At 36.5% G+C, this 25274-nt stretch overlaps 1 protein-coding gene across 8 annotated transcripts in view; it reads left to right on the top strand.

The window, feature by feature from the left end:
* The window catches only part of LOC145987783 (synaptotagmin 1-like), a 321930-nt gene that overhangs the window by 281477 nt on the left and 15179 nt on the right, over window positions 1–25274 (top strand). For 7 of the 8 annotated variants that reach the window (XM_083122473.1, XM_083122478.1, XM_083122474.1 and 4 more), the window contains 3 exons: window positions 809–1003; window positions 6770–6946; window positions 20427–20544. In XM_083122473.1, the coding sequence (XP_082978599.1) occupies window positions 809–1003; window positions 6770–6946; window positions 20427–20544 (490 nt within the window). The remainder of the gene's footprint in view (window positions 1–808; window positions 1004–6769; window positions 6947–20426; window positions 20545–25274) is intronic. The other variant, XM_083122479.1, reaches the window with a different exon arrangement.

The raw sequence follows: 25274 nt of genomic DNA, 5'->3' as shown, positions 1-25274 counted from the left end.
AGGGATGTTTGTGTAATTGTCTAAGGAAAGGAGGCTAGACTTCATTGTATGTTAAATTTAAAACATCCATGCTTTATTTCAATTGCACGAGAAAACTCCAGTTTGGAATGTGGTAGTCAAGCTAGAAAGAAGACATTGTCGAGGGAATTGATCTTGTTTAGCTTGGATTGGATGAGAAAGAAACAGATGCAAGTGGAACTCATGTCACCACATACAAAGTACTGTAGCTGACATGTGAACATTTCTTTAAAAATTAAAATCATTCAAGCAAAGCTGACTCCTGTTCTATCATTTATTCATTGAATGATATAAATATATGAAGACTTATAACCTGTATTATGTACCAGAAACATAAATAAAACACATGTAAGTCTTCATATATTTATTTATTAAACTCTAACTCAATCTGTATTTTAGATTTTCCTGCATTATACATTCAAGCTTCAAGGTCCCAATAGAGCAAAATGTTTTAAATGTTTTCTAACTTTTACATTATCCTGTATTTTAAGTGTTTTCCAACTTGGTCCCCTGAAAAATGTAAAACCGAGGTCCCACTCTATTTTAAAAATGTAACTTTCCAAACACTGCTAAAGTTTTCTATCTTTTATCTATATTTATGTTTACAGCCATATTTTGAACAATATGTATATATTCCTGAATTGAATAAAGGTCCATGTATAATTCTTATTTTTTAAATTGGGAGATAGAAAAAAATAGTGGAAAACAACATATAAACCTCAAAGAAAAATCAAGAATATTATTATCCTAGATAATTTTTCTGAAATTCCTCTACTTTCTTTATTTTCAGCTGGAATATGACTTTAGTCAAAACAGCTTGGCTGTGACTGTAATACAAGCTGAAGACCTACCAGCTCTGGATATGGGTGGTACGTCTGATCCCTACGTGAAAGTTTATCTCCTTCCAGACAAGAAGAAGAAATTTGAGACAAAGGTCCATCGGAAAACTTTAAATCCCGTCTTCAATGAAACATTTGTGTTCAAGGTAGGACTTTGTTGTGTGCAGGAATAATACAATGTTCCAGTTCTTCATAGATTGTGATATCGCTTGTGCATTATTGAGGTATGATTAAATAATATTGTGCAAATATATTGTTGTAGTGATCATCTTCTGGCCATTAGTTAGTGTCCTTTTCAGTACAAACGGATGTGGTTTTAATTCCAAGTGGAAACTTGTTTTTGAGTGTTGATCCAGCTAATGGCAGGTATTTGGAACTTTGCTCTTTGCTATTGCTTTCTGTTGCACCCCTGAAACAGTCGTCGTCCTCCTCCTCTTAGAAAATATCAATATGTAAAATACATAATTTCAATGAACATTTTGCAATTACACTTCAAAATGATGCAATAATTAATAGTTTTCTTCTCGTGTGTTTATTTAGTTGCACCAAACTCAATACTCAGTACAAACACATAGTTGTCTTATACATAGATATACTCTTCAAAATAATCTATATGTACACCCATCTGCTACTCTGCACCCTGTAATAACATTCTGGCATTACTAATTTTCTGCTACTTTTAGCCAATCAAAATGATGGAAATATGTACTGAGTAAATCAAGTTAATGAAAGGACAGTCACCAACATATATGAACAGGACAGAACACAGGACCGCAGAGGATTGATTATACTAACTGTGGACAATATTTGAAGTGAAGGGGTGAATGCAGGGATAGTAGACCCTAGCTAGCAAAGCATCTCTCCAGCTAGCTCCAAGCCTTCATCAAACACCCCTATGGCTACTTCGAATGCTGGTTGTGAGTTTAGGCACCAGAACCTTGATGCTTGAGTAGTGGCACTCACTTTTCGCCAATTTTGCCCCCACACTATGCTAAATCTTATATACAAAGGGAAATATACTGTCTACCCCCCCCCAGTTTTGCCACCTTGCCCCCCCAGTTTTGGAACCCAATCGCCGCTACTGTGCTTGAGTGTTTTCCGAAAAGGTCACCCCTTACAACCCAGATACTGATAGGACTATATTCTTAAACTGTTTTATCACATAGTTTTTAGTTTAGTGATGTTGTTGATTGTGAAAGCATCGAGTTTTACTGGCACTACATTTTATGCAGCAAAAAAGGTTAGAAAATTCTACAATACATACTATTGAATTTCCCATTTTTCCAAATGAACTTTTACATTAAAATATATTTATACTTCGAATGAAAGGTATTACAACAAATAAGTTTTCATTTTGAGAAAAAGCAGAGGTATCATATACTGCATGGCATTACTGAACCTAAATTTTTTGGGACTCTCAGATAGCATATAGTGGCTACAGTTCCGGATCTACAAGCATTGCCCCCCCCCCAACCCCGGAAAATATTACCAAAGGCCCCCCTTCTACCTACACCCACCCAACAGGCCCGTAGCCAGGAATTCTTAGTAGGGGGGGCAAAGTCAATTCTTGAGGGGGCAAATTTTGTGTCACATTGGCAGATATAGTGAGGTACACAGGAGGACATGTTGCCCCCCCCCCCACACACACAAAGCAATTACTAACCGGAAAGGGATGATATCGCGAAACTCCAACGAACAAAAAAAATCGAACAACATTAAATATCAATAAAATTTAAGACGAATAGGCTAATCCGGACTGTATCTACTTTAAATTTAAATGTGCTGCCACCGAAAATCGAGTCTGAGGCAACTAGATTGCAGGTCAATAATGTTAATAGACGATTAAGACGTGCTTCATAATGTTTCCCTCTAGATTCCAGTATGCAAGATTTGTACGTAGGAACAAGAATTCAATAACAGCAATGTGTTGTGTTAAGCAATAAAAATCGAATAAAGTTAATAATAATGGTTACATATTATCTACACTTTGATGAATACTGTAAAAATTTGTAACGTACAATGTCTGTTACGTTTTTTGTACATTAAAACATGGGTCTCTTAGGACTACCACGGATCCTATTTGCTTCAAAGGGGAGACTCTTACATCACTACAGAAAATGTTGGCTTACTGGTTACATTAACCAATTTGGAAAATATTGTGTGAATTGTATTATTTTATTGTTGAAAACACATTTTTTTGACACCCGACAAACAAATGGGAACCCTTTGATTGATCAATGACTTCTTGGCTTACGGTGTCATTTCATATTAAGTTGCATACAGGGAAATTTATGCTCTTTACATTAGGAAAAATATGTTTCTTAATGACTATAATATGAAATCAACTATACAGTGTATAAGGGGCCTCCTTCACTTTACTCCTTGCTGCGTTAAGGTCTCATGGGTGCCTGTCACCACCAAAGTGTACAAACCCCAAATATCAGAGTTTTTTATACTGATACTGATTCCTGTGAGTTACAGAATGGCTTAAGATGAGTAAAATTAGGAAAATCCACTCCACAGCAGAAGAGTTGACAGAATGTTTTGGCAAAAAATTAGGTTTATAAAAAGGCAAAGTTTCCTGTATATAGCACCGTGCATGAAGACACATTTAGGGATGTGGGGATAGATCCCCACACACTCGGCCAAATTGAAGGCGATGTGATCAGCACCATGCTCCAGCAGCCTTTACTCCCCAGGGTTGCCCCCAGGTACCCATTTATTTGAGGCTGGATGGGCCCCGGAGCTGTTTTATGTGGGACAAGACCAGAAAAATTTCGATCTTAGATCACCCACCCCAGGAATTGAATGCCACCCACGTGGCATTCAAACGCTGTACCGACTTTTTTTTATTTTTTAATGGAATACCCCTAATCAGTAGTATGCCCTGTTATTAACTTTTTCTCAGGTTGCCATTTCTTACTACATTTTCTGTTTTACCATTTTTGGTCAAACACACACATCCATGTCCAAACCGGGATTCGAATCCGGAGCCTCTGGCAACGCAGTGTCATTTTCTTGAACCTATATACGCAGGGCAATTTTCACAGTGTGTAGAGGACATCAAGGTGAACAACTTTTCTTACATTTGCTTGTCCAGTTCTTGTTTCGATGCTACAATACAAGCCATCGAAAAATGGCATCATCTGCTATTCTTAATGTATTCAATCCCAATTAGCTTCACGGTTTCAAATGGCATTTTTTTTTACTGCCGCTTAAAATTCTAAAAGCAATAGAAAACTATGGAAATGATAGCATTCCAACAGTAAGTCAACACTTACCCTTTCCTTTATAAAATGCATTTATCATAACACTCACCTATGTTGCTTTATCATATTTGATGCGTTTGAATAAGAGAAATAATTTACAAGCTTTGAAATTAATACAAAGTGTACTAGTAAAGTTTTGCAATATGGTGCAACAGAAGGTCACACGTTGTGACAAGTTGAAGTGTGTTGAGGAAAATGCAACATCTCGCTACGTCAACAGCATCTTACCAGGCGATGAAACCTGGCTTTACCTCAGAAAAAAGGTGGGTTTTCGATTATGAAAACACGCTCGTGTCTGTGCAAGAATCTCGATCAGTAACTGTAAGGAGAGTTGTAGAGCACGTGGTGCTATTAACACAGAAGACCATCACCACGAAGTGGTACACCGAGGAGTGCCTGCCCAGAGTAGTTCAAGTTATCAAAAACACTCGTCCATGCTCAAAGGCAGATGCTTAGTTTTACCACCATGACAATGCTCCTGAGCACCGCTCCAAAGTTTGCATCGATTATTTGGCAAGTACGGGGCTGAATGTGCTGGAGCATCCTCCCTACGGTTCAGACCTCGCTCCATGCGACTCTGTACTGTTTCCTCACGTCGATAACAGGCTAAAAGGAATAGGTTTTCCAATGAAAAGAAGTTTCTAAGGGTGTGGGATGACGAGTGTACCCACTTCCTTGAGGAAATATGGAAGAGTTGGTTCGACGAATGGTTTTAAAGGATGAAGAAGTGGTGGAAAGTATTTTCAAAGATTTTGAAAATGAAAGGTGTATTGCAAAACCTTCCTAGAAACTTTTCTATTTACACTCCAAAAGATACCTGGTGTAACCCATATCACACAACGCACTGCGATGACAGGGGTAGCTGTGCAAACCCCAGCCTGGGATGGGTGTTGTTTGTGAGTGTCCCTAAATCAATTATATATCATCATGAAATGAGCATTTCAAACTTCATAGAAATCCAAGAAAACACATCCAAGCACATTACGCACCCTTAATAATACAAGACCATTCAGAATTTCCCAACTGTTCTAGATACTGAAAATCTGGAAATCATTCTCAGAAATCTGGATCTTGAAAGGGATTTTTTTCCCCAATTCTGTTATGACAGTACAGAATCCAACACACCTTCCTTAATAAATAACCAAATCAATGAGTGTCTTTGTTGTGTTGTTAGAGCAATATAGGATATAAGAATAGTGAGAATTCCGGATAAGAATGTGTTCCATATTTTCATAGGGGGGGCAAGGCAGGGTCTCAGGGGGGACATTTGCCCCCCCTGCCCCCCTCTAGCTACGGGCCTGCCACCCAACTCAAAAATTTTAAATGGGAAGGGGATTGGTTATGTGATATATATAGTACACTGTTTTCTCACAACTAGAAAATGATAGGTACATTTGTTACAATCACACAGTCATAACTTTTTCCTGATTAAAGATTGGTTGAAGGAATCTTTACCCCGGCATTTCTCGTGAAATTCAAGCCAGATTTGATTCTAGTCTGACTGCCACGTGGGAAATCTGGGGTGGGTGATCTAAGGTCGAAATTTTTCTGGCTTTGTCCCTGCATAAAGCGGCTCTAGGGTCCACCCAGCCTCAAATCAAATGGTAGGGGGGGGGGGCTAAAGGCAGCTGCAGCATGGTGCTGATCACATATCACCTCCAAGATGGCCAACATAAAAAATATGTGCTATATGCATAGGAAACTTTAACTTTACCTGTAGATATTGTATTCATTTCTGTACCCCTGAGTAACTACGTTTATTTTTTACATACGCGAACCCTGTACTATGTCAATGACTGAGGGCCCGCTAAAAGCTTACTTGTCTCTGGGCCTCCCGCACTTAGGGGTTTTGCGGATTGTAGATCCGGCACTGAGTGGCTAATACTGTTGCCTTGTAATCAAAGGCTGCATGATTCAATTCATTTCTGGCAGAGAAAAAGTTAAACAGCAGTGGTGTATTCTTTCATGTTATCTGATTTACCATTAGTAAACAACTTTTTCATAAATTGTCGGAAAATTTGAAGTTGTCAGACTTCTGTTTTTGTTTGACTTGCATGTCTGCATTTGTGTTTTATTTCTATTATACTGGGTGCCCCAGTTAACAGTAGTTTGGCTCAAATACATTTGTCTATAAGGCAAATAACAGCTATATTGCACCATAAAATGGAATAGTCCATTGTAATGTGAACCGTGGTAAGTACTCAAGATCATCAGTACACACATTTTATTTCTTTTCTTGATCCTTGGCATGTAACTGTTGATTGAAGCAGGCTACTTTTAACTGCGACACCCTGTATCTAATTAATCTAGATGGGGTGTGTAACAAATATATACAAAACTTATACTTAAAACAAACTTTTTTGATTTTCAAGTTTAGAAATAAAGCATACAAAACTTCTGAATGACATTCGTGTTCCTTTGAAGATGAATTAGGCAAAATTGTTATAATTGTGCATAATTTTCTAGGTCCATTTTTGATGGAACAATTCCTTTGTGTTATTAAATTCTAAATAGGGCAATGAAGGTACAGTAGATTTTTCTTTAATCTCATATTGCATATTTAAGAGTAATTAAATTTGTACTAATTCCAACATGAAAATCATTGCAAATAAATAAGAAAAATATTGACTTCCTTTTTTCTAGAATGTTCCGTACGCTGATGCTATGAACAAGACACTGGTTTTTGCCATCTTTGACTTTGATCGTTTCTCAAAGCACGACCAGATAGGTGAAGTGAAAGTGCCACTATGCCAGATAGACCTTGCCCAAACAATTGAAGAGTGGAGGGATTTGCAGAGTGTCGAGGGCGAAGGTGGTCAGGTAAGACAGAATAAGATAAAGTAGTGTGTTGTCTCATAAATAATATTTTTGCTTCTCAAATTTGTATAATGTTTTAGTTGAAAAAAAAAGTCATTACAAAGTTGATAAATTACAATTTTTTGGGATTACATTACAACCTTTATATGATATGATTCAGAAGAAATTTTTCGCTATTCATCTTTCGTGCAATTCACATCGCATATGCATTTTTCATGTTACTTTGAAACTAGATTTTCATTGTATTTCATGTGTGCCTGCTTAATGTAAAGTCCTTCATTGCTGTTTGATTTTCTCGTATGTGTCTATTCTGACAGTCTGACTTCTACATTTGCTTAGAATCTATTAATATTTATAATTCCATTGCATTGTTGGTGGTTATGTGCATATGAGCATACAAAATATCCAACTTATGTGGAAACAATAGGATAGAATTAAAATTTGGTAGAAAATAATGAAAAGTAATATAAATGTTATGCATGCTCCATTTTGTGATTTTAAATGTTCTTTAAAACATGGACGTGTTACAGTAGTTCAATTATCGGACTTCTATCTCATGCTCATTGCATGAGTGTGGTTTGTATTGAATTCATTTACAACTTTTCATTACTCATGTGATAAAGATTTAAAAGAATAGAACAAAAGTACGTATTTGTAACAGAATATTATTAATGAATAATTTCAAACTGATACGTTTCTACACTCATCTATGAAAGTATGACTACAGTGACCAATGCAATTATCTTTTATATCTAAATTGCAAACATGGCTAACCTTCACTTCTTATGTAAATACATATTATTTATATAATTTTCATTTGCTTTATTTTACTTCGCTTTTTGTGCCACTTTCGGCTAATTTGCAAAGATGGAGATGAGTGATGACATGATGAAATTGATGAATGGACACTCACAAACATCCACGTCCAGCTGGGATTCGAACCCGGGACACCTAGCATCGTAGCGTAAATACATATTCATATTAAGTTGCTTACTTGCAAAAAATGTATTTTTATTAACCTATCAATTCAGTGATTTACCATCACCATTCACAAAAAGATGTTTGATTCCAGCCTAGTATATTGACAGTGTACTTTCAAAGAATAGATAGGCAAATTTTGACCATAGTTGGTGTACATAATTTGAAGCTGGTTTAAGAAATCTCTACTTCTGTTGCATTCCAATGGATAATATTTAACTTGACATCACCACACAGTGCACTTTGGAAAGACATGGCATGAGGTCAGGCAAACAGGTTTTGCACATGTTAAGGAAAGGGTATGAGAAGCCTTCTGACAGCGAGAAATTTGAGATATTTTATGTGTACACATTTCTCATATGATCATGGTAATCATACCTTGAAACACTTCAGCGAAGATCATATGCACAATGCTTACCCAGCATGTTTTCAATGCAGAATGTTTTGCTGAAAATTTCTATGTAGAATATCTCCTGTGTGTGCCTAGTACACCATGCAGGCCGCATACAGCACACAAATGTCCAGGTTTTGGTTATTTGTGCCAAAGTTCTGGATACCCAACAGATGTCCAGGAATATGATATCCATTGGATATCCATGATGGATTGGTAATATTCGGACACTTTATTGGACATTCTGTGGAACATTTTAGGATCCATTCTGTGATCCATGACAGGCAGATTATGGACCAAATTTCTTACTACCATGTGTAAGCACTATGGCTTTCTCAATGCAAAATCTCGTAGCGCACAAAACAGACCCAAAGATTCATAGCATTCATAGCAAGGAACTTTCACATACTTTACGTATATGCATGACTTGCTGGATCAGACAATGGATCCAGTATTGGGGGTCCTCTGGATATCCCATGAACATTTACTGGATATCCATAATATCCATGGTTCTGGTATGGACATTGTGGATATCCTATGGATATCCCTTGGACATTTGTGCTCTATGGTACAGTTTCCATTCTGGTTACCAGTTTGGAAGGCCTATATCTGTGACAATTTGGATTTCTTATGCCTTCTCTACAATAAAATGGCCTTTTTTGTATGAAATACAGTGTCAATATATGGCGGTCAATAGACTAGACCCAAAATGGCCCTTTATGATTGGTGACAGTGAGACACTGAATTCAGTGGATAAATAAAAATTCATTTTTTAAAAAATAATGCAGAATCAATAAGTTCTTCTTGCATGTTATTTTAAAAAGATTAGCAATAACATTTTAACATAAAATTATGTTTATGAATTATGAATTTAAAAGCTACCATGTCCTGTATTTTTTTTTTTTTTTTTTTGATTTTTCAAAGTTATTGGTACTTGCATGTTTTATAGAAATGAGTATCCTTTTGTTCTTTCCACAACTGCTAATTCCCATTTACTGCATATTTTTTAAATGGGTGGATACTAATTTCAGCAGATAAATACTAATTCAATATTTATTTGTACCTAATTTATCTGGATACACTAAAAATAATAATAAAAAAATTCACTTCCAAGTTAAAAAATTAACAAATTTCAGCTTTTTGTAGTAGGGAATATGTTGTTATATATATATATATAATATTCTGTGTTCATCACTCAAATCTCAAATTAAATTGCATAATTTAATGCAAAGCACATTGCAATCTCCTTGTTAACTACACTAATTAAGGAGAATAATGGATTCGTAAATGTAGTTTATCTGCAAAAACTTCTATATGTCCATCTGTAATACCACACAGGATGATTAAATACTACCGATTTGAAAGTTATGCAGATATTATTTAGGTATCTTTTTATCAACTGAAAGTACAAAATTTAGTTAAAGCTTGGATTTAATTTGTGGAACGGAGCAAGTAATTACAAGTGAAATAAACTATATTCTCATTCATATTTGTAATGCTGCTCTGCAATTTTTTTTTAAATTTCTAATTCTTAAAAAATGTTGCATTATTTTACATTTTAAGAGATAAATGTAGCACCAATTTGGCCTAGTTAATTTGGAATAATGTATAGCAAATGCCTTGTGTTCTTATTTATTGTAATAATACAAATATATATTTATGAACATGTATGAGTGTTTGGTTATATTTTTGGTACATATCTTTTTCTTTACACAATATTTTAACTAAGTCGTAATGAAACTGAGATGTGACAGGTTATTGCAACTTTCTTACACAGTTGAAACAGTGCATAATGAAAAATCATATGTGCCAGAAATATAATACATTGTATTAGGGACAACTTGCTCATTAAGGACTCATTTCACAAGTAAGAACAGGATAAAAAATGCTATTTTTTGAAGGCTCATAGGCCCCTTAGAACAGTTCCTCAGATTTGTCAATGTTTCAAGATGACACCCTATATATTTGTTTTCTTACTATAAAATATTTACGATTATTAGATTTTTATTTATTAGAATGTAGTAAAGTTTATTGTGTATTGATATATTGTTATTACAAATAAGTGTTTAATACAACAAGATGAATATAAAAAATCCATGCAGGATACCAGGTACCATAAGGCCCGAGGATCTACCTCAAAGACAAGGGGTGATTTTGATGACTTTATTCATGTTGATCTTTCTCTCTTTTTCCCCCAAAATTTTCTCTGCTCTGCTTTTGGCCTGTGTATATGGTGTTGCCCTACGACTTATTTGCATGCTGCTTCAAATAAAAATTCCACGTAAGTATTTTTGTCACATATTCTTTAAGTTTTTTGACAACCGTTAACTTTTTTTTTTCAAAATTGCTTTCTGAAACTATTATGAGTACATTTATGATTTCACAAACTTAATTTAGATTTGTAAATATTATTTGCTTTTTGATACTTTATGTGCATGCAGCATATTTTTTTGAGGCATTGTCATATCCAATATGGCTGCTGTTACAGAATTGTTTTTACATATGCATTTGAGCTCTCTTCAGTTCACATTCTCAATTCTCTGCTGTTTTAACATGATGCATGTTAGCCTCTCCTTTGAGCATTTCTTTATTGCATCTTTTATCTAGTTCAGGACAGATCTAGAAGCTAGTGACACCTGGAGGTTAGTAGAAGAAACTCCAGAGTAGACTAGGGGATCCAGTTGAAGTAGTTTTGACAGTCGCTGCATTCGGAACAGCACAACTCTTGCGACTTGGCTCTGTGAATAGTATTTGTAAAATTTCTAATTTGGCTGAGCTCTTAAGATCAGTGATCAAATTTGGTTTGCTAAACAAATGAAGAACGGTGAATGTCTTGAATGGGAAGTGAAATCATGTAAGCCTACATAGGGTGGATGAGTATGACAAATGTACAAACATTGATTGCTGATAGAATGACCATAACAATAGCCATTTAGCAGAAAACCAAAATGGTTGGTTCCTAATGAGATTACAAAACAACATTTAATACAGCTGTGTGTGTGTCAAATGCAAAGAATGCTTTTAAGATATAACAATGTACAAGGAATTGTAAAACAATGTAACAAAGAAGTCTAGTAAACAATGGGAGATCAAAATCAGTAGGAATTTTGAGCTACTTTTAAAAAAATATATTAAACAATCAACTCAAAACAATCATAATTGTTTTGAAATTTCATGAAAATTTGATATATTTTTAAATCAGGAGCCTCCCCAATGGCATCGTCACCTTGTAATCAAGAGGTCTCAGGTTCAATACACGGTTGAGGCTCATAGTGGCTTAGATCCACTTTAAACTGTAGGTCCAGTCCTGGATTAGCCTTATGTGCATAAAGTGGACTTAAAATTAAATATCAACCAATTTTTAAATTATTCTTGACTCTTAACTAAGATGCATGTACATTTGTGTTAAATGTTGAACAAATAAAAAGTACAACCACAAACAAATACATTTTTTTTACATTGTTGTGTAATTTAAAATAGCTGTCGTTACATGGACAATTTGCAACATCTTTTCTGACATGTTTCAGAACAGGTTTGCTGCAGCAACCATGCCCACCATGAGATTAAATATATAGCAAATCTTGGTGAGCCTCCACTAGCAAACATACCCATTTCGACAAATAAATTACAGAGCCAAATTGTAACTGTTGTGTTTGTTAAATGCAACCAATATGTATGTGCGTCTGTAGGTATGCAACAGAAAGTTTGTGTCTGCTAAATGCAACCAATATGTATGTGCGTCTGTAGGTATGCAACAGAAAGTTTGTGTTGTGGTAGTCTGCTAGCACATTGTTTGAATAATTGATTGACATTCACAAGAGACTGGGAGGGTTATCTGGGTGCATAGTTAGTAGCATCAAGGTTCAATTGTATTCACCAGCAATAACCCACAATAGAATAGCTACATTTACAGTAATAGCATTAGTTCTTACCAGCTTTGTAGGATAATATTTACATTTACCTTTAGATTGTAATTCATCTCCTATTTAATCCTATTTAATCTTACAGTGAAAGTTTGTAGATTCTTAGAACAAACCACATGTTATGAGCTTATTGTTGTGATGTAGTCAAATAGACTTGTGACTTGTTTAACATGTATGTCCTATTTTTTTTACAAGTTAGAATACTCTTGATAAATTGGTGCAATCAGTAGTTTAATAAGTTCATTTTATATATGTAAAGGGGTCAGAAAGGCAATCAAATAATAAATCAAAATGGAAAGAAACCAATCTACCACACATCATAAATTTTTATATTTCTGGATCTGCTCTTGTATTCACTTTAGAAACAAAGATGGTGGTGATATCAACTACATCTTTGTTTCTAAGTGAACACTTGAGCAGGCAGCAAATATAAAAAAAAATCATTTGGTGTAGTAAGTGTTTAGTATTTTCTTGCCTTTTGAATTATGTTATATGAATTAAATATGCAGGATTTCCAAGAACAAATTATGGGCTTTCATGTTGAAGTACAATTTCAATTCACAATGAAGGAAAAATGTTTGTAATTACCTTATTGATTTTGGTTCCCTATGGTTGGCCACATTCTGGATTTCTTTCTCACTCTAAACTTCATTTTTGATATGACCCCTGCAAGGAAAAAGGTTCAACCAGTTTAGCATCCTGGAAAACAAACATTTAACACAGCTTATAGGTTTGTTGTAGAGTATGTTGCTGCATGTTTGTCATTACCACTTACATAACATGCTGCTATCATTCCATCTATTAGGGAAGGTCAGTTCCAGATAATCTGGATATTTGGAATATTATCCTGGTACCCACAATACAGATTATCTGGATATTCAGATTATCTGCACATTTGAATATCCAGATTTTTTTTTTATATTCACATAATATGGATATCTGGATAGACTGTGGCCCTTAGTAGAGATATCAGATAATTTGAGACCCAGATATTTGTCATCCAAATTTGGCCATCCCCATTCTCTACCAACTGATTTGACCACTTATACAGTGAGATTATACAGAATTCTAGCATTCACTCACTATCTTGACGGTCATTTCTATGCTTTACACATGTTCAGTCAGGATTCAATAGCTGCTGTTGGTGACTTACTGAAAAACATGCTAATATTCCTACAACTTACACCTTATCCCAAAAAACAAAGTTTCATTTTATTGGGTTATTAGAATTAAAGTTACTCTACTACTCAGAGCCCTCTGGAGCCTATTTAAAGCAACAGATTGGGGTGAAATCCACACCGTGGGAAAGCAAATGCAGACAAAGAAAATGGTTCAAATTTTCGCCAGCAGGTGGGAATGTGGCACTGAAATAACTAAAAGTTGGACATGTAAAACTTTATTTTTCAGTTGGTGCCAGTTGAGCATAATTTTAATATGCATGCTGTCAGGGTAAAAGAGCCTTCAGAAGCATAAGACAGCATGATCCCAATGGTTGCCCAAAACATTTCCCAGGGAATTGTAATGACATGCTGTGTTATGCTGACTTTCAGTTCTGGCAGAGTCTATACATATTCCTGATAAACGTGATGTTTCACGAATCCCCACAGCAGGAAATCACATGGGTTCAAGTCCAGAGAATGGGGTGACCAAGCATCTGGAAAACCTCTGAAGAAGACATGATCATTTCCAAAGTTGACACAAGCAGGTCATTCGCTTGTAGAGCAACATCTGGGGATGCTCCAACTCTTGAAGCATCATCATTCTTGCAGTCAGGAACCACATGCTGTGCAAGGAGTTGGTGTAATGTGCACTCAGAATGGAAGGCATCACATGACAAGACCTAAGGCGTTAACGCTCAAAGTGAAAGGAGTCCAGAATGAAATCAGTTGTGAATCCACAGCATACAGTGATGTTGGCTGTTTCGGCACCATATTTCCATCTGGTGGCGAAAATTTGAACCTATTTTTTTCATCGACATTCACTTCCTCATGGTGTGCATAGCCTTTATACCAGAGGTTCCCAAACTTTTTCATTTCATGGTGCCCTTAGTGCTTTAAGATCTTTCAGCAGTGCCCAAGTCAGAATGTAGGCCTATCTCACACTTGCAATGCTCAGTTAGTGTGGTTAGGGTGCTTGCCTTAAGTTAAAAAATAAACACATATTTCAAATTCAGAAACAGTTTACATATAAAAGTACTAAATAAGCACATATTTGGAATAATCATATAATTGAGTAACAAGTAGGTGTCATTTCAGTGAAAATATTCGAATATTTCATGGTGCCCCTGTAAGCGGTGCACACGTTGGGAACTGCTACTCTATACCAAGTTTCACCATGAGCTCCAGAGGGCTCCAAGTAGGAGAACTTTAACTCTAAACACCCCATATATTGATTTTTTATTATTTCCCATAACTTGGCTTGTCTACCTAAAACGAAATAATCCATACCCATACAAAATGGGTCAACAGATGAATAAAGATTATGATATGATTATGATTATATAAATTATAGGAATTTTAGTGTATGTTTTAAATGTTATGTTACTTTCAAACCCCACCTTTCATTATTGCAAATACTCCATGCTTTCTTAGAGTTTTTAATAATTCTGTTAGTTTTATGCATATTCCACTTCATGGTAATACAGGTTAAAATCATGGAACTTGCATCGGTACTCTTTTCTTATGAGCATATAAAGAACACAATTTCTACACAATGTGCTTATGAATAGTGTAGTGTATTTAGTGTCTTAAGACATGTACTTGCATAACAAATACATTAGATAAATTGCTAGATCTCTCTATGGAAGAAGTGGTGGTAAAATAAATATTTTTTACCATCTTCAGTAATTATTTTTTCACAAGAATTACAAAATTTTATAAAATTCTACCCTCTGCTTGGCAGATGTAGCAAGTTTTACATATTGTAATACAATGTAAAAAATACAAAATAGTTAAACATTTACTCGCCTGTTAGTAATACCAAAGTACATTCAGTATAGCAAACAGTATATCCAGTAGGTAGTGTTATTTTAGATTTAGTACAATGAATTATTACATTATTGCATGTAGAAAAACTGACAGCTATAATTTTGTAAAAGTAATACCTCATATTAGAAAAGCATAAATGGTGATAGATTTTATGCTTTTGGGAAAGAAAAATGCAGTAGTAAACTAATATACTAAAATGAAATACTCATATACAGGGTGTTTCTAAAGGTCGTTTACAACGCTTGGGAGGTGATTCCTCACACGAAAACAAGCAAAAAGTCTAAGTTCCATTTTTACGACTGAGGCTTCGTTTCCGAGATAGGAGCCTCGCAAAAGGTGACAAAGTGAACGTCACACCTGACTGGGACGAATACTATCACATATAGAGAGGCGGTTCCAAGGGAATCATAAAGGAATCGTATGTGCTCAGTCCGGAAGTCACTATGAAAAGTTCACTGCACGCATGCGCAATGGAGTCCTCAAAGGAATTGGGGATTTCCAGCAAGAACAATGCATGGAAAGGGTATGTAACGCAGCAAGAAGGACCGTGACAATGAGAAATGCGTTCAAGACAACACATCCCAACCTCAAACATCAAAACATGAGCACCGAACACAAAATCCGAAAAGTTGAGCACGGTTGCATACCCCAGTTACACACGAGGAATGAACGAATCATGTCATGTGGCATACGAGAGACACATTACTCCACCAGGAGGAGGGAAAGAAAAACACAATATCAGATGATTGCGACAACGTGTATTTTTACACACGACAACTACGTAATATCCCCCCACACACACAACAAACAACAAATGCTACAATATCTTACGCACAGACAGTGCGTGTCACTGTACACCAACTGAAGATGTCACTTTCACCACACAAAGGGGGTGGGGAGCAATACCAAGAGTGTTCTCACTGAGATTTGCCGAGGGCAATAATCACAGACGGTTTTCCAAATGTCTGCCGTTTACTTCTACACAGAGATGACAGCGACGAATCAAGGATTGTCGAGTATGAGCAAACAAGCCAGGTGTATCTGCTACCGTCGCGGCGGCGACGTTGATGCGAGCAACGAGGTCCTCAGCTGATGTGACAGGTGTGTCGTATACGAGGGTTTTCATTTCTCCATAGAAGAAAAAATCGAGAGGGTTGAGATCTGGCGACCTCGGTGGCCAAGGCACAGGCTCATCCCTACCAATGAACCTATTGCGAAACACGTCATGCAGGAAATGTCGTACATTACAATTGAAATGAGCTGGTGCACCATCGTGTTGGTACCACATTTCTTGCCGCAGTGCCAAAAGTACGGTCTCCAACAGTTCAGGCAGAACCTCACTAAGAAATGCATGATACGTGCGACCATTCAGGCGAACAGGGAGAATGTATGGTCCAATTAAATGATCATGTACTATCCCGCACCACACATTCACTGAAAACCTGTTTTGGTGATGGGCCACAAAAATTGTGTGTGGGTTGTCAAAGTCCCATACATGACTGTTTCTACTATTGAAGACATCCATCCTTGTGAAAATGGTTTCATCTGTCCACAATACGTTTGCCCCGAAGTGAGGGTTTGTGTCCAGCTGATGCAACAACCATTGGCAAAACTCCATACGAGGGCGAAAGTCACGCGGTAACAGTTCTTGTACTTTCTGCAGTTTAAAAGGGTGCATTCCTTCCTCTGACAACACTCGCCAAACATTCACATGAGACGTGTTTCGTGCCTGAGCGAGCAGTCGCGTACTGGTGCCAGGATGTTCTGCGACTGCTGTTAACACATCTTCTGCAAACTGATGTGTGCGTACACTTTGGGGTCTTCCAACTTCTTGCCGCGGTGGTAACACTGACCCTGTTTCACACAGTCGACTGTCCACTACCTGAAAGAAGGTGTGAGACGGTAAATGTCTATGTGGAAAGCGTTCTCCATAAAGACACCTTGCCTCACGGCTATTACCACGTGCCTCCTCATACATGAGATGCATGTCTGCTAGCTGCTGGGTCGTATATGCAGCCATCTGTGTAATAGGGAGCTGGAACTGCAAAGTATTGTTTTTGTTTAACACTGGCACACTGCACAAATTGGCCGGATCACCGTACGAACACCACAGACCAATTGTTGCGATACTTGACTTGCCCACTCTACCACGTCAACTTCTTTCAATACAACATACTAGTACTCTTCAATGCGTATGACAACCTAGAGCGAACTGCTGATCATATCCCAGCACCTGCAACACGACTGGAACAACTGCCGGAGAGAACCAACCCTTCGAGCTCCTCTTGCGGGAACAGCAGTCATGAAGGTGAAACGTAGACTACGAGAGCCAGACTTGCCTGTGCAGCGCTTCCAAAACTGGTCTCTTTTACGTCACAATGATCACGTGCGAACACTTTTGGTATTGCTCCCCACCCCCTTTGTGTGGTGAAAGTGACATCTTCAGTTGGTGTACAGTGACACGCACTGTCTGTGCTAAGACATTGTAGCATTTGTTGTTTGTTGTGTGTGTGGGGGGGGGATATTACGTAGTTGTCGCATGTAAAGATACACGGTGTCGCAATCATCTGATATTGTTTTTCTTTCCCTCCTCCTGGTGGAGTAATGTGTCTCTCGTATGCCACATGACATGATTCGTTCATTCCTCGCGTGTAACTGGGGTATGCAACCGTGCTCAACTTTTCGGATTTTTTGTTCGGTGCTCATGTTTTGATGTCTGAGGTTGGGATGTGTTGTCTTGAACGCATTTCTCATTGTCACGGTAATTCTTGCTGCGTTTCATACCTTTTCCATGCATTGTTCTTGCTGGAAATCCACAATTCCTTTGAGGACTCCATTGCGCATGCGTGCAGTGAACTTTTCATAGTGACTTCCGAACTGAGCACATACGATTCCTTTATGATTCCCTTGGAACCGCCTCTCTATATGTGATAGTATTCGTCCCAGTTAGGTGTGACGATCACTTTGTCACCTTTTGCGAGGCTCCTATCTCGGAAACGAAGCCTCAGTCGTAAAAATGGAACTTAGACTTTTTGCTTGTTTTCGTGTGAGGAATCACCTCCCAAGCATTGTAAACGACCTTTAGAAACACCCTGTATACACAGAACATATATGAATATACTGTTTTTAAACACACACGCACCTCATTACTAGTATAAAATAAAGCCATACTAGTGTTGCATATTGCACCAGCAATTAGCATTAATATTGAATTTTATGATTATTTTTTTTCACGAAGTGTGTGCATGTTACTTTTTGTGAACATTCTCAAATTCAATGGATTTCATGAAATACTTGTAGTACTAATTAATTAAAATTGTTTATCCACTCACAGGATTGTAAGTAATATTTGTACAATATTGTTCAAATTATTTACTGTGAATGCCGTTACGATATAGCAAGGTATAAATTGTTACACATATGTAAGATATGCACTCGTACTTACATTTTCAGCTCACCTATTTTTGTCATTCTATTAATTTCAGTGTCCATTGCAACTATCCATCTTGAAACTTAGGTTTCCTGTTGCAATTTGCCATGAGTAGTTAATTTATCTGCTTCTGCTAACTGAAACGTGGTTGAAACAGACATCCTAGCAGACGAATGTTAGCTGCAGCAGTGCACTTAGGGCTGTTCTTTTAAGTGTTATACTCTGTCCCAGCTATCTCTTGAGCAAGTGAATGAAACCAAGTCTCTGTGCAATTAATAATGTGAAACTGCTCCACCAATGAACACATGAGAGGGAACGGGATTGCATAGAGGGGAAAAGCAACTGCAGTTACCAGCCTTTGCAGCAGCATGTATTGCTTCGCTCTGCCACTTGATCCCCCCCCCCTCTGCTGCTATGCATGGCCTTGCTCCAGAGATATCCGGGACAGAGTATAGCAAAATATATGATTCAAATGTAAATAACTGGCCTTGTGAGCTTGGTAAATCAGTTATTTTATGATTTTAGGAATGCACTACCCAAAATCTTCAGTTGCAGTGCTCTTTTAATGGCAACTTAACACATGGCATCCTCTAGGAGACATGTTCTTTGGGCAGAAATAAATATTTGCAGATGTTTTGCTCAATCTAATCACACTTTAAGTGCAGTTACACCTTATCTTGTGTTGAATTGTTAAGACTTCAACCACTGTTTCTTACTTTTCTATTCGTATTCGTATGAATAAAAAGGTAAAAATCAGTGGTTAGAAGTCCAACAATTCAATCACCACTGATCATCTACAAATAAGTACACTTATATTGTGTATGCTGCTTCATGTTACAGTCTGTTCAAATTATATTGTATATTCTAGCAGTCTTTCCAACTAGCAGCTGGAAAGCACTGAAGAAGAGATATACATATGTACAGTTACATTCGGCTGATGGTTTCGAGCTTCAGATAACTGCTCTTAGGAAGAGACAAATGAGTGTTTTAAACCCTGAATGTTGCAAAATGTACTGTAAGCATATGGTTTCTGCTCTAACGAGGATAAATAAAATTAAAAATAACAAAAATTAAACAAAGCTCAAAGCATTTCATGAATAAAAATTGGCTGGTTGGTAACAAACACAGAAGACACAAACATGCACAGACAGAATTCTGCTTGGCAAAATTGCCACAGCCAATGTTCCTCATCCAACATTTGCTTAAAATCTAAGATGCAGGGCCATCAGGGTCAGCAGCAGCATGAAGCAGTTAAATAATGCTGGCCTGCAACTGCAGAAGATTTTCATTGAACAAACCTGGCTCTTGGTCCCTGTGTTTCATGCAAGAACAAATCAGGAATACCAGAGTATAGAAAACTTCACAATATTCATGCGAGGCCTTGAGGATCAGAGATTTGCCAACTCATTTCACAAGCACATGCAACTTTCAGAATGTGCTGTAACTGTCCATGGCCAAATTGCAAACTCCTGATGGATGGTACCAGTGACCACCAAAAAGTAAAGGAACAGAATGAGAAAATACAGATGAGCAGATAATGCAAGTATGTGCTACATGCATATGATATTTCACCACCTGTAAAGTTTCTTGAAACATGATATTTATTTGTAAAAAATATGAATGCTTTAGACTAGGAACATTTTATATCAGCTCTAGTTCATGTGAGATGATTTTGATTTTCTTTTATTGTAAGTATTCTTCTTTAAGTAGCCTTCCAGTGATAAATTATGTACTGGAGAATGCGAAAAGATTTGATAGTTTCGTTGTTCTGCAGGAAAACAAGTTGGGGGACATATGTTTCTCGCTCCGGTATGTCCCGACAGCTGGCAAACTAACTGTTGTTATTCTTGAGGCGAAGAATTTGAAGAAGATGGATGTTGGTGGATTATCAGGTAAAGATTATTTGGTTTATATTACTTGTGTGAGTATGCTAAAAGATACTTTGTCTTCATTCTATCTTTGGTAGAAAGGTTCTCTTGGGTTAACAATCGTAGATTCTAAAAAAATTAAATTCTCTCCAGAAATTTGTGTTTTTTTATAATTGGATGGTAATTCATTATTCATTATGCAAAATTAATCCAGTTTATGAAATTTTTCCTACATATTTTTGTATTTTTCTTCTATTACATTACTTTTCTGCCTCTTTAGGCTAATTGCGATGAATGGATGAAATTGGTGAAGGAATACCCACAAAGGAATGCCCAGGCCAGAAATTGAACTTTGAACTTTCATTGGTGAGATGTACAAGTCGATTGACTACTCAATATACTTGGCCACTACATTGTTTGACTTTGCTTTTATGCTTTACAAGCTTGATGCAGTTTTTTTATGTTAATTTTATAGAGGGCATGGGGGTTGTGTGCAGAGAATAAGCATATGTCAAATAGTTGTAGGTTCTAGTACTTTCACAAGACATGAAGATAGGAAGGAAAATGTAAAAAAATTGGGCTGATAAATAGATATTCAGTCACACCCAGGGCTTGAAATGTACTGAAGCACACCAGAACAGCGTTCCAGTTTGTGAATATCTAGAATCTTTCCTTTCCATCTTGTTACAAATGGCAACGGACAGTTGCAGTCCAAATAATGTCTTACATATTTCACTACATTTTCCTTTTCAGTGCGAACTAAATTGTTAATGCTCCCTGACAGTACATAGTATAGTATTCATTTAAGCTTCCCTTCTGCTGGAAATGAGTTGTTGCTGTCAGATGACTTGTCGTTTATGTTGCCTTCATCTTTTGTGCTTTGTACTTCTCGTTTTTACTTTTCTATTTGTATTATTATTATTACTTGTCATATCTTTCGGATTTAATTGTTCTGACAGAGGTATCCTCCTACACAAGGGTCCCACACATTCACAATCTCAGCTATTTGTGAAGATGATGTGTTCTGGTCTCTACTTCCCAAGTGCCCTATTTTATTAAATGCTGGGTGAACCTCAGAGACACTTTTACAGAGATTCAATAATAAATTTAACTGTGGAATGTAAATTAGATTGTAGTTCAATTTGCTAAATTGTTCCATATTTCACCAAGTTCAAAAACTGTTACCATTAATGCCTACTTTTAAATGTCCATAAACTGCAGATTTTAAATGAAAACTTGACAAATAATTTCAGTGTAGTCTAAAATCACAACAGTCTTGCTAGGTAATATACGTATGTACATGCTTCAAGATGAAGTATTATAAACATGATTAATATACCATATTGGAAGAGGTTTTCCTTTTTCTTCCTACTTTTTCATGCAGTTTTCTTTGAAAACACCAACCTGTAGGCTTTGAAAATGAATAGATTCTTCAAAGAAAGCAGTACGGAAATGGTAAATATCTTCCAAGGTGGTATGCATAAGCTTCTATTTAAAAACTAAAGAAATACTACCAGTAAATAATTCACTCAACACACTTGCATGGATATATATATTGTAACTATCTCTCATTAACATTCAGAAACTGTTCTTTGTATAGTTTGTTTGCCGACTGGATGAACTAAGTGACTGGATTCATTATGATCCTACAGCCTTCAAAGAGACAGATCTACATTGATGTCTTTTGGCATTCTTCATGATTTAGTAGCAAACAATTGCTGTTGGATAAGTGTTCTGTAAGGGAAAATACATTCTAGGTAGAAGGAATGATATTCAATAAATCTAATCTATATTTAGTCTGCCTTAGAATTGAAAGTGCATGAAAAACATTTATACAATTCTATTCAGGCTTGTTACAATTTGCATTGATTTTTTGATACTTGAATGGTCATTGCAAGAATCATAATTAAATATTTAGTCATTTCATACAGAAGGTGCTATATAACTAGTGGAAAAGTTGTAAAAAAATTAAATTTGACTAAGGGTAAAACCTAAAGTAGAACCTTAATTCAATGTCTGGTTGAGAACAGTTTTAACTACGGTAACAATTTTAGAATTTGTATGTTGATGAAATTGATTGATTTAGTTTATTTTACTTCGCGTTTTGTGCCTCTTGGCTAATTTACGAAGATGGGGATGAGTGATGAAATGATGAAATTGATGAATGGACATTCACAAACAACCAAGCCCGAGCGGGATTTGAAACTGGGACCCTTGGCATCGCAACACGATGTGCTAACCACTCGGCCACAGGGTCCAGCTGTTGATGATATCAATTAACAGAGAGTTGTCTAAAGAATATGATAATTTGATTTCCTTAAAATGTAAAAAGGTTGAATGACAATAAACTAAAATTTTTTATGGACAATTTGTCTAAGAGGATTTTTTCTTCTTGAAGGATCTACTGCATAGCCTAATGGTTATTCTCTCACCTTTGTTTAGATCCCAGTGGGGGGTCCACAATTTTGGTGTCGATCCAGCATTGGGAAGACAATTAGGGAGCTACTTGAAAGCAAGGGTAGTAGCTGTCTTGAAAGGTAGAGGAAAGTGGTAGTAAGACTTAATGGGTTGACCATGTGTCACCCAGTGGAAGGCTGCTTGGCATGCCCTAGCATGCAAGGGCTGTTGTGTCACTGAGTCTAATTTATTCTATAAAGAAACAACTTCAACAACAACAAACCCTAGCAATTGCGGTAATACAATAACAACTTATACTTCTGAAAAATCATTGGCATCCATGACCTCCCCCCCCCCACCAGATGAATACTTTCCTCCTTCACCTTCCCAGAAAAGTGCTAGTGCTTGATTGGAATTAAAAGTATGGATGCATCATCACTGTGACTATTTTGACCCAACACATACTGATGGAACAAGCCTCAATCAAGGATTAAATACTCGACAGGTTTCAAAATTCTAATGAAAACAAAGAAACTTAAATCATATTTCTGAGATGAACTTATTGGCACCACTAAAAGCAATACAAAAATTTTGAGGATTTAAAATGTTCACACCTTTGATGAGAGCTGAGGCTGTAGAGTTGGGTAAGTTATTAAAGAAAAATGTTACTGTGCTTCTCAAAGATACATGCATTAGCATGTATCAATACTTCATCATATAATAAGGTCATTAAACTGTTTACGTAAGTGTCACATCTGCTCTTGGAGTACCTGTTTTTCCAGTGTAACTTTGTAACTTAACATGCACAAATTTAAAACACAACAACAAAGCATGTCTTGTCCTGGCAAAGAAATCCTCTCTTTCTGAATTTATCAAGGTTCAAACGAGCAAAGTACTGTTACAATAACTCATGTAAATTTGTTAAATCACTACTAATGTAAGTATGATAAAAGTACAATGTTACTTATGTTATGCTATGTTATGCACTCAGCCCACACAGGAGCAAGCTGGCACTAGGTGGGCATACACTGTACACAGGGCCTGTAACCAAAGTTTTTGAGAGGTCTGAAAAAATCCGATTTTTGTTCCATAGTCTGAAGTATAGTTGTCGTATATAATTTACAAAGGTAAAGTTCCCCATGCACATAGCACCATGCCATGAAGGCACATTTAGTGGATGTGTAGGTAGGGCTCCACACATTCTCAATCTCAGCCATTTTGGAGGTGATGTGATCAGCACCATGGTATGGCCATCTTTACGTCCCAGGGTTGCCCCCCAGATACCCATTGATTTGAGGCTGGATGAGCCCCAGAGCCGCTTTATGCTGGGACATGGCTGGAAAAATTCTAACCTTAGATCACCCACCTGGGAAACGAACCCAGGTCTCCCACATGGCAGTCAGACACCCTACTCACTAGACCACCGCATACACATTATTGCAATTAATAAACAACCAATTTTATATTTTGTGTTATTACCTAAGAGCAATAAGCAGAACATGTTGAAGATTAAAACCACGAATTGCTGTTTCTGTATATTATATTTCATTATATTTAATTACAAGACAGGGTCGATATCAAACTATTATTTTACTTATCAAAGTGGCTATTTTTAATCATGTCTAATAACATTCTCTATCATAATTCACTTTTGTTTACTTTTCATTGACACTGTAGTGAATTTACATGGTTTCATATAAAATATTTTCACTTCTTTAGTTCACGAATAGTGTGTATTAACTATTTTTGATTGAAATATTTAAAGACGATTTTTATGCAGAACTTTGTTTAGAATATCATTTCAGTAATTTTGGATATTTTAAAGTATCTGTCATGATCTTGAAAAGAGGGTCTTGAGCGAGTGTCTTAAGTTGCCCCACACTAGGTCAGATCTACACAGGAGTATAACAGGACAAAAAAAAATTCTAGAGGGGATTAAACAGGCTCTGTGCTGAAGCATATTTATGGTAGTAACATATTAGCAAAATTACATAAATAATTATGACAGTACTTTGTTACCTTGCATTACATTGATATATTCAGAACTAGAGGATTTATTTAATGGGACCAAACATGCTCTCAGAAAGCAGATATGACATTTAAAGAGTTTAATGTCCTTATTGTATGACAAAGTAACGGTAAGAGGTAATGTATTTACTTTAGCAGCAAAGTAATAGTAACACATTACTTTTGGGAGCAAAGTAACAGTAACTGTAATGCCTTACTTTCTTTTTAGTAGCTTACCTACAAGACAAGTATCTCAATATGCAGTTACAGTTCTTGAAGAATTTGTTTCACTGTCTTTTTTCAGTGTGTGTTCTGTTTTCTCCCCCTCCTCCAAAATCTCTGTTTTCTTC

The sequence above is a fragment of the Lepisma saccharinum genome, chromosome 5 (genome assembly GCF_977018435.1).
Source record: "Lepisma saccharinum chromosome 5, izLepSacc3.1, whole genome shotgun sequence".
NCBI lineage: Eukaryota > Metazoa > Arthropoda > Insecta > Zygentoma > Lepismatidae > Lepisma > Lepisma saccharinum.
The sequence above is the reverse complement of the archived record's forward strand: the minus strand, read 5'-3'. Positions and strand labels throughout refer to the sequence as shown.